General features: G+C 42.5%; 1 protein-coding gene across 2 annotated transcripts in view; it reads right to left on the bottom strand.

Annotated features, from left to right (window-relative positions):
* Positions 1 to 1,655: 1,655 nt before the first annotated feature.
* LOC131403355 (zinc finger protein 77-like) overlaps positions 1,656 to 11,351 on the bottom strand; it is a 34,410-nt gene continuing 24,714 nt past the window's right edge. For both annotated transcript variants that reach the window (XM_058537624.1, XM_058537625.1), the window contains exons 2-4: positions 6,961 to 7,087; positions 5,694 to 5,874; positions 1,656 to 5,294 (exon numbers count right to left, since the gene is read on the bottom strand). In XM_058537624.1, the coding sequence (XP_058393607.1) occupies positions 4,100 to 5,294; positions 5,694 to 5,874; positions 6,961 to 7,087 (1,503 nt within the window). In that variant the 3' untranslated portion in view covers positions 1,656 to 4,099. The remainder of the gene's footprint in view (positions 5,295 to 5,693; positions 5,875 to 6,960; positions 7,088 to 11,351) is intronic.

Genomic DNA, 11,351 nt, shown 5'->3' with positions numbered 1-11,351 from the left:
ATGTTATAAGCCAATATTACTGCAATAAACATAAAAAAAAAAAAAGCATTCCCACAGAGGGCTCTCTTTTCCCTCTCTCCTCTCAGAGTCACACGCCAGCCCCTACTTGAGGTCTCATGCCATAGATTGCTGCCACTGGGGAGGGGGAGGAGCCCACTTACCTCCTTCCACCTCTTTCCAGGGATCAAGCACCCCCACCTTCAGACGTATGGCTGCGTGGACCCCTCAGATGTCTAATGTGTTGTGTAGATGTCCTGTTGGGTAATGAATGTCCTTTTTGTCATATCTTAGGGGGGAGAGATTAAAGGAACAACTCACTCCACCACAATGCTGATGTCACTCATTTACTCATGTTTTAATTGGGTTGTTTGCCTTTTTGTTATGGAGATGTGTTCTTTATGTATTCTGGATAACGAAACCTTACCACATATGTGATTTACAAATACGTTCTCCCATTCAGTGGGGTGTCGTTTCATTCTCTATATAGTGCAATTTGATGCAAAGAAGAGTTTAATTTTGATGAAATCCAATAATAAAATAATGATTGTGTCAATGTTCTCTAGCCAACGACCACCAGGATCACACCTGTGGTCAAAGAGAGTGGGGGGTACTGACTGTGAGCACTGGGGATGCTCACAACTCTGCAGGACTGTAGGTGTGTCAGTAAGAGGGACATATGATGACACACAGGACATCAGGACATATTTGGACATAGAATATATCAAACATTCAGACTTGTGTTAGATGACTCGAGTGAGTGTTCCAGTGAAGTGTTCCTTTACTCCGGATTAGATGCTGTCAGGAGGTAAACGCAATCTTATGGCTGGAGATCTTAACAGTTCTTGTCTAGAAAGCAGAAAGAACAGCATGCAGCTAAAACCAGTTGGTAAAGAGGCAGCTGTCATATTAGCTAGAAGCACGGAAGGTTTGCTCATTTGTGTGGTTTGGATTCTCTTTCATTTGACTAGTCACCTTACACATCCTCTGAGACACAAAGCTCCAACCAGGTCCACCCAAACTACAGGAAGATGTCCACCACGCCCAGGGCCAGAGAAGCACTGCTGGAGGCCATCTGACACAGAGGGAGGAACTGACCTGTGTCAACGGGGGCAGAGCAACGGGACCATGAGCGTCATCCAGTGGAAATAACACAGAGAACATCCCTGGGCAGAAGCATCATCAATCTATTACCACCTGTCATAGGGAGAAAGTCCTGTGGATACTCAGCACAATTACTGCCAAGAAGAGAGGGAGAAGCTGTTTCCATTCCAGTATCAATTTCCCATAAAACCACTGAGAGCTATTCAGAGAACAAGCATTTAGAAGCAGCATTTCCAGAAATTAGTTGAGTTTACTCAAGGCAGTTATGTCTCTAAACTGGAGCTCCATTTCCTAACTCATTCCCACCACAACTAAGGGCTCACCTCACCAGGAATGCTGTTTGTCCTGGTTGTCCACAGACAACGAGGGAAGATATACGTCCAGTTCTGCCTCCCACACTGTTGATCTGCAGGAGCAGGACTCCTGGTGATCTCTGGCTGGAGACCACTGACACAAGCAATATTTAGGTTTTCACTATTAGGGGTGAATAAGACATTTTAATGAAAAAAAGTTGGTAGCAGCAAAGTAAGTTAAGAAAATCACAGCAGAAAGAATAATATGAAAAGGCGTATTTAGTACAATTACCCCAAAATATATACGGAAAAGTTGACACATAAGTTAATCCTCCCGAATGGAACAGTGTAACATATCCTCTCAGCTAACAAAATATAAAACATACTAACACTTGTAAGCATAGAACGGATTTGAAAACATACATAATGAGCTTTCAAAGAAACGATGCAGAGAACCAACTTTGACAAAAAATGTACATTGTTTTGAATGAAATAAGAAAATGAAAGAGCTAAACACTAGGTAATCACATATAAAAACGGAAAGTAATTAAATATACAGGGTTTATCATTCAGAGAGCAATCAGAAGAGAAAACTCTCACAAACTGCCAAATACGTTCACATAATTGATTTCAGTCACGGAAGTATCCAGAAACCAGACACACAGGATCAGTGCAGCCTCTCAACAATACAACCAGGGAAGAAAGTTTCCTCCATTCGTGGCTTCAGTGTTAAACCTGTCAGGGTAGGGGCAGGGAACAGGTCCACTACTAGAGAACAAGATGCTCTCTACACAGTTCATGTGATTAGGAGAAGCCTTGGAGATGGAGGGGGCCCAGAATGAGAAGATCACCGAGTGTGACAGCCTGAGGAAGTGGCCTGAGGGACACCAAAGAGCTGCAGGAAAATACATGGAACTGTGTGAACCTGAAAACCAAAGAGGGTCCACGATGGGGGAGCTTGTGGGAGAGTGTGTGGAATCTGCTGCTTGAGAGGGAACTGATGTCAAACATGGGGTCTGGATGGGGGCTATTCCAGACGGGCAGAGCCAGAAGTCAGAAAAGTGTGCCGTAATGCAGGCCCACCAGGTTCCATGCACCCCTGTCCCCTGACAGAAGCTCTGCGAGTCACGGCTTCTTCATTTCTCCTTTCCAAACCTCATGCATCTTCCTCTTCTCGTGAACTTTAACTGAGAACCACAAACAGAAGGACTATGGGATACACAGTGCCCCCCCTCACCCAAGCTGACAGCACAATTCAGTAGAAGCATCTGGACACCAGCTCTCATCTTCAGGCCACAGGTTTCTCTTCTGAACTCAATGCATTGTGTGCACTTGCAGCCAACATCAAGGACAATAATTACAGATCAAATTATGAACATAATCAGATAGGACTGTCCTCTTCCAAGATCTTTCCACGATTACAAATTTCTGTAAGAAATACAGATGTGGTATCCACTAGCAATAAACAAAGGCAAAATTGACATCTTTCAATGCCAAAGAATACAGAGGAGACATTGCGTCAGAAAATTCTAGTATCTCCACCAGTGGACTCGAGAAGAAATTTCAACAATATAAGTCTCAGATCATGATCATATATTAGGAACATAATGGAAAGTAAGAATCAAAAAACTGTTCACCTAAAATTATATCATATTGCACATGAAAAAACAAAGACTCCTTATCACTACTGGATCCAAAAAATGTGATATAAGTGAAATATTATACAACCGTACATTTAAAGTGCAATATAACAAAATCTACGTAGTACAGGTGATGGGGATAGAGAGGGCTATTTATTCTCTTCAGTGTTCACACCAGCAACATGAGCTAGAAATCAATACAATGGGGATCCCTACTAAGGATGAGACACAAAGGCAAAACCACATTTATAACAAAAGATTTGTCCTGCCCTGAGTTCTCATGAAGAAAATAAGTGAGGTGCTAAACCTGGAGGTTTTCCTACAATCTTGCCATCATAAGTTATCTCTCTAGTGTGCTTCCTTGCATTTACAAGGTGTTAAGAAGAATGAAGCTTTCCCTCAGTCCTTGGTTGTAGATTTTACTCTCCAGTGTGTGTTCACACAGGAATGCAGCACAGGAGTAAGCTTTCTCACAGTACTGACATTAATGTGGTCTCTGCTCACTGTGGGTTCTCAGATGACATTGAAAATTTGGAGGCTGCCTGGAAGCTTTCCCACATTGCTAACAGTCATAGGTTCTCTCTCCACTGTGATTTCTTGCAGGTACTTGAAGGGAGGAGTGACAACTGAAGGATTTCCAACATTGATGACATTCATAGGGTTTCTCTCCAGTGTGCATTCTCACATGTCATTGAAGGGAGGAGTGACAACTGAAGGCTTTCCCCCAGTGCTGACATTCATAGGGTCTCTCCCCACTGTGCGTTCTCTCATGGACTTGGAGGAGTGACAAGTGAAGACTGCCACAGTGCTAGCACTCTTAGGGTCTCTCCCCACTGTTCTGTCTCCAGGGTACTTGCAGGGATGCGGAATCCCTGAAGGCTCTGTCACGCTCCTTACATTCATACGGTTTCTCTTCACTGTGAGTTCTCAGATGTATTCAAAGTGACGAGGAGCAATTGAAGGCTTTCCCACATTTCTTACTTTCATAGGGTTTCACACCACTGTGCATTCTCACATGCCTTTGGAAATGTTGAGGCAGCTCGAGAGCTTTCCCACTGCTGACATTCATAGGGTCTCTCCTGTGTGTGTTCTCACATGTACTCGAAGGCTTGCAGAATATCTGAAGGCTTTCCCACACTGCTGACATTCATAGGGTCTCTCCCCACTGTGTATCCTCACATGTCCTCGAAGGGAGGATTGACAGCTGAAGGCTTTTCCACAGTGCTGACATTCAAAGGGTCTCTCCCCACTGTGTGTTCTCACATGTACCCAAAGGGAGGAGTGACGAGTGAAGGCTTTCCCACAGTGCTGACATTCAAAGGGTCTCTCCCCAGTGTGCGTTCTCACATGTTCTTGGAGGGATAAAGAATAACTGAAGGCTTTCCCACACTCCTTACATTCATAGGGTTTCTCTTCACTGTGTGTTCTCATATGTATTTGAAGGGATGAGTAAAAACAGAAACCTTTCCCACACTCTGTACATTCATAGGGTTTCACTCTATTGTGCGATTTCATGTGTCTGCTCAAGTTATTGCGACAACCAAAGGCTTTCCCACATTCCTTACATACATAAGGCTTCTCTCTAGTGTGTGTTGTCATGTGTCCTCGCAGGGATGCAGGATAAGTGAAAGCTTTGCCACACTGCTTACACGCATACGGTTTGTCTCCAGTGTGCGTCCTCATGTGTCCTTGCAGGGATGCAGGGTAACTGAAGGCTTTCCCACACTCCTGACATTCATAGGGTTTCTCTCCAGAGTGTGTTCTCACATGTCGTGTAAGGTAGGAATAATATATGAAGGCTTTCCCACATAATTTACACGCATGGATCTTCTGTTCATGGTGACGTCTCTCATGTTCCTGTAAGGATGAGGGACAAGAGAATGCTTTTCCACATTTCTTACACTCAAAAGACTTTTTACTACGGAGACTCACCATGTTTCTCTTAGAGGATCTCTCAGTACCCTGACGTATTTTATAGGGTTTCTCTACATTATCTGTTTCCACGTGAAGGTGCAGGCACGAGACACAACTGCAGGGCTGCCCACATTCCTTACATGGACAAGGTTTGTGTCTAGTGTGAGATCTTTGCTGATTTTTCAGGAAAGAACAGTCCACGAAGTCTTTTCCACACTTTGTGCATTCATCAGGTTTAACTCCAGTCTGATAACACTCATGCACAGGAAGGTTTTTAGTCTGGTCCAGGGTTTCTCCACAGTGATCACATTCCTTCCTTTCACAGAGACTCTCCACCAAATGACTTCTGTCCAAAATAAGAAGCACACCACGAGGGATTAGTGATTATAACTGACATCTTAATCATTTATTGACAGTTGTTGATAATTTTGACTACATATTTGCCCTTTTCAATGAGTGGGTGAGTTTTCTTCACTTTCTACATTGTTACAAAGTAAAACAGCCTTAATGCTCAGGCTCAGGGGTCAAATATGCCATAACTTGCAGTGTTTATTTCACGTGGTTTCCTGATCATTGTTTCAAACTGAATTCTCTTTCAGATGCTCGATACATACATCACACTTATGAAAAATCTTGTCTTGTGAAAATTCTCTAAGGACACAATTGTTTAGTTAGGTTTCTACCTTAATTTCACTTCAGTCTAACAATGCAGAGACCCTCTTCCTCCTGTGGGAATGCCACTCACCTCACACGCCTCTCCTGGGTTTGGTGCTGATCTCCAATGCTATGAAATGCCCAGATTTCTCCAAAAACAGACCAGGAACCACTTCTTGTGAATGTTAGTATTTTCTCTTTACTGAATATTTTATTCATCAAAATATGCCGCCGAGGACTTGATCCACTGGTTTTACCTTGAGTGTAACAATCTGCAACAATTGGTAGCATAATTTAATTTCTTGGGAAAGAAATGGTGGGATAAAGAGAAAAAAATAGACAATGTGTGGATTTCTTTTCATATACTTATCCAACAATGTAAGACTTGGACAGTATCTCTCTTTTCCCCAACATATTCCCATTTCCTGGCCAACAATGTAAATAAATTTTATAAGGAAGAATGGCAATGTGAGCAAAGAAAAACTCAGGACCTCAGCTATTTGGGATCTTGGCAAGAGTAGGGAAATGAATCAAAATGGTGGCCCGTTCACTAAAAAATACTTCAAAAGAGACGGATACTAATGTTGAGATAAATATTATCAGAAAAGCAAAGTAGGAAGGAACTGCGCAAAAGGCACATCCCCAAATGCTCCCTTTATAAGAGGAGATACAGAATGTCTTCTCCAGGGAGCAAGAATGGATGAAAAGTCAACAGGGAAGCAGGTAAATGACACACATCACCCTCTCCAACAGTGACTGGGTCATGTCTTTAATGGACACGTCCAAACATCATTCCCTCATCATGTTCCTCTCGAGGGTAGTTGCTCTCCTGGTGTTTGCAGGGCATAGAGGCCCTACATGGAGCCATTCTCCATGGCACCAGGTGCCATGGGAAATGGATGGTGTGTGCAGCTGCTGACTGCTCATGGAGAAAGCTCACCATGAGGGACGATGGAGGAGAACAAACATTCCTTGGAACGGGCCCATACAAGCCAGTGATGATGGATAAGTGTGGGTTTAATTGCAGGAAAGTTACCATGTCAAATATGTGTTAACTACAGTGCAACTGTCCCAGGGGTGGAAATCAAAAAGCTGCTCTTACTGCCCCAAAGTGACACTGGAGATGAGGCTCACATTTATAAAATTAGGAAGAATTTTGTTTGTAATAAAAGTCCATTTAATACATGAAAGTTTGTTTTCATGGAAAAGCTGTTCAACTCTAGGAGGTTCCATGAAGACTTGGACAGTATCTCTCTTTTCCCCAACATATTCCCATTCCTTGGCCATAACAACATAGAACAATTGTAAAAAATATTTGTTCCCTAAAAGACTGAGTGAAGGCATGAAGCTGTCCTCACCCACTGAGGCCAGGTTCCTGCAGGTCTCCAGCATCACATCTCTGTAGAGCTTCCTCTGAGCAGCATCCAGCAAAGCCCACTCCTCCAGGGTGAAGTTCACAGCCACGTCCTCAAAGACCACTGAGTCCTGAAACAGCCCACATACTCTATTTCAGCCAGGCCCCAACTTCAGCAGTGTGTGTGGGAGGATGAGAGTCAGGGACCTGGACTCAATTCCTAGGACTCCTGAGCTCACACTCTCGTGGGAAATGACAATAAAAAAGCAAATCAAATGCAGTATGTTCAGTGATGGTAAGTGCTGGGAAAGTTGAAGCAAATGCGACAAGAACTGATATAGACTAATACATGTGTGATTATAAGAATCATTTTTCCTCAGACACAGCAGATTGTAAGATAAAAAGTGAAAAATGAAATCTTTCAGAGAACATGGGAATTGATAGTTGGATTAGTCAAAAGTTATCTCCTTGTCAGCTCCAAGAACTGGAACCAGTACATCAAGATGTGAACACTGCGATTTCCATAGCAGCTTGAGCTGAACAATCTCTCCTTGGAGGCAACAGCGTTGAGGGGCTTGGATGCTTCCCTACATTTCAAAAAAGGCAGAGGTGCAACCCCCTCCCAGGATGAGGTAGACACTGTGGGTACAGACAGGGGCCAGGGCCCGGGGCCTAGCACACTTATTGGGTAAGAGGAGAGCCTGGTTCCTGAAGAAGCTGTGAAGCCAGCAGGGCCTCTCAAATAAAGAACCAAGTGCTGAGAATTCAAGGAAAATTATGCCTTTTAGATCCTTCAAAACGAGTTGCTGAAGGATCTAAAAGCAATAGAGCCAAATATGACTTTAACAGAGAAAAAAACACCTGTAATAAGTTTAGAACACTATGTGATGACAACACACACGGAAGAAAAAGCAAACAATTATGAAATAAAAATCAGAGACTTTTTAAACAAAATATATGTTTCCAAATTCTAAAGAAAAAAATGCCAACTATGTCAGCTACAGAGAAGGTTAGGGTCCCTCACCTGGGGTAGCAACTGGGCCTTGCTAACTACACCCGATAGGAGACTCATATTCTTACTGTATTTTAACACTCATATGACAATGAAAAATAAAAGACAATAGAAAGACAAATAATATAATTAAGTAATGGAAAGGAAATGTGAGTAGACATGTCTCCAAAGAAGAAATACAAGTGGCCCAATAAGTACATGAAAAGATGCTAGACATCAGCCACCAGGGAAATGCAAATGAAAACTATAAGCAGATCCCTCTTCACACCCACTATAAAAATGGAATGAGTGCTGGTGGGATGTGAGGAAGGTGGAACCCTCATACATTGCTGATGGGAATGTAAATGGTGCAGCCACTTTGGAAGACAGTATGGGAGTTGCCCAAAATGACGAACACAAAATTAGCATATAACAGCTGCCACGCTCCCTGCACCTCCATCTGTTCACCAACCTGGAAGTTCTTGCGACCCCATAGTACTAGGATTTTTATGGAAGCTTCATCACGTGGACATGACTGATCATTAACTTCATTTGCAGCCCTTCTCCTCTCTTAAGAGAATGGGGCTAGGGCTAAAAATTCCAAGCTTCTCATCATGGCTTCATCTTTCCAGCCCACCCAGAGTCACCTCATTAGAACAAAACACACTCCTATCATCCAGAAATTTCCAAGGGTGCCAGGAGCCCTGTCAGGAGCTGGGGGCAGACACCAATACGTATTTTCTATTATCTCACAAGCCTTCAACATAACTGGCTCTAAAGGTGATAAATTGCACTTGGACTTGGAGACAAGTAAAGAGTGTCCTTTAAAAAGTAAATTGCGTTCAAAATCCTTTGAGATTCTTTCCCGGTATGGAGGGTTTTTTTTTAATAAAACACAGTTCTGGCCGGCCCGGTGGCTTAGCAGTTAAGTGCGTGCGCTCGGCTGCTGGCGGCCCGGGTTTAGATCCCGGGTGCGCACCGACACACCGCTTCTCCGGCCATGCTGAGGCCGCGTCCCACATAAGCAACTAGAAGGATGTGCAACTATGACGTACAACTATCTACTGGGGCTTTGGGGGAAAAAATAAATAAATAAATAAAATTATTAAAAAAAAAATAAAACACAGTTCTTGGTATGTTTCTTAGGGAAAAAACATTGAAAGCTGACAGTTCATGGAGAGATGTGGTTGTACTAAATTATTTTCACAAACGTGCCTTCATAAAAGGGGATCGTGTCACCCTTAGTGCACTTTATGAAGCCCACTCAGCTTTGAAGATGGACAAGTATGAGGAATAGTTAACAGTCTGTGTTAATTTATAAGATCTTATTCTAGTGGATGTGATACATTTTAAAAGTGTATAAAGTCTGTTTCAAACTTTCATTCCAATGGAGCAAACACTGAATAATTATTCCACCACGTGATCCCTATTAATGGACTTCTCATCTTAAATCAAGTCTTCATCTCATCTTTTTCTTTATGCCTGAATCAGAGATTACTTCAAAGGGGTGGGCCCAGTGTCGTAGCGGTTAAGTTTGCACGCTCTACTTTGGCAGCCCAGGGGTCGCCCGGCGCAGACCAACTCAGTGCTCATCAAGCCATGCTGAGGCAGCATCCCATCGAGAAGGGCAACAACTCTGCAACTATGATACACAAATATCTACTGGGGCATTGGGGAGAAAAAAGAAAAAGAAAAAGAGGAAGATTGGCAACAGATATTGGCACAGGGCCAATCTTGCAAAAACAAACAAAAAACAAAAAGAAATTGCTTCATAGAAAATTAAACACCAGTATTGGATGTTTATATGAAATCCTCTCTGCAGTTCTCTTTTGTTTTTCAAAGGTGAACTGCTCCTCTTTAGTAAATAGATATCTGTTTACACCAGTCTCTTGGTGGGGACAAGGTGTGCGTGGTCATAAGCGCTCTCAATGGCGTGTGGAAGAGAAGAATATAAAAAATATTCTGCCGAATGCATTTGAGGAGTGCTGGTTCCTTTTTGAAACATGTCTCTCTACTTCATACACCAGGATGAGAGTAAAAGATGCCTTAATTTGTCATTTTTCTATTGTTGGAGACAATCAGTTTAAGAAATTCTTATTAAAATAGTTTATATGCACAAAAAAAGAAAAAAATTCCTATAATCCTCTGTGTTTTTAGTTGTTTAATAACTAAAGTCTTCTAAATGATTTAACAGAAAACCACATTTAAAGTCTTGTTTCTTTTCAGAGAGTGTTTTCAAGTTATGTGTTGGCGGAGGTCATCGAGAAGACGCGACGGTTGACCCTGGAGCGGAACCCAGGCAACTGGAGGCTCCCCACCTGTCCTCTGTGCTTGGAATGTGTGTTCCCCTTGCCTTCCCAGCTCCTAGAAGCTGCCCCAGGGACACAGCCTTGAGAGAGAGATGTGGTGTTGAGACCATCCGGACAGTGCATGTGAATGAGCACAGTTAATGTCTCTATATAAACTTTTAAGATGTGGTGGTTGGGAGCAGAAAATTACTCATCTTTCGGCTGCGTTAGAGAAACCTCCTAAGTTTCCTTGCTCATTAAAACTGCCTTTCTTAGGTCTCTCCCTGTCCTCCAGGAAGGGAGCCAATTTCAGTTTCCATCTGGGAAGCTCCTGAGATTGTGAACCAATAGCATGCAAACGCATTTCTCACCCTGAGCTCTTTGTAATAATAGACACAGAAAACTCTCCGATGGTGAACGTAGTACATGCTACATTTTGAAAATCATTAATAGAGAAAACTAATGGTGTCATTTTCCCAGGAAAAAATGTAACAGAAGACAAACTTGCCCTTTATTCATAGTGCAATGATCCGGTATGTCGCACCTACAAATTATAGGAAGATAATCATAGAACCAGATTTTTACTAAGTTTCCAGAATTCAAACTTATGAAAATAAATCTCAGTGTATTTTGAATCACTGGAAACAAACAGTTGAACAGTAAATTTTTAAAACAGACTTTGTTAACATAGAATTTTAAAACTAATTGCTATTACAACTGATTTTCTTTAAGACCTAAAATATGTATAATACAGGCTACAAAATGAATTAATGAAAATATTTTAAACATTAGTAAATGACAGGGGCTGGCCCCGTGGCTTAGCGGTTAAGTGCGCGCGCTCCGCTGCTGGCAGCCCGGGTTTGGATCCCGGGCATGCACCGATGCGCCGCTTCTCCAAGCAATGCTGAGGCCACATCCCACATACAGCAACTAGAAGGATGTGCAGCTATGACATACAACTATCTGCTGGGCCTTTGGGGGAAAAATAAATAAATAAAATTATAAAATAAAATAAACGTTAGTAAATGACACCAAAGTGGAAGCAAAGGGAGAGATGGCGCATGTCCTCAGAAAGGAGACCACGATGCCAGCTCTCCCAAACAGGTCACGAGTTTT

The sequence above is a fragment of the Diceros bicornis genome, unplaced genomic scaffold, assembly GCF_020826845.1.
Source record: "Diceros bicornis minor isolate mBicDic1 unplaced genomic scaffold, mDicBic1.mat.cur scaffold_67_ctg1, whole genome shotgun sequence".
NCBI lineage: Eukaryota > Metazoa > Chordata > Mammalia > Perissodactyla > Rhinocerotidae > Diceros > Diceros bicornis.
This window is presented reverse-complemented; position numbering and strand designations above follow the sequence as displayed.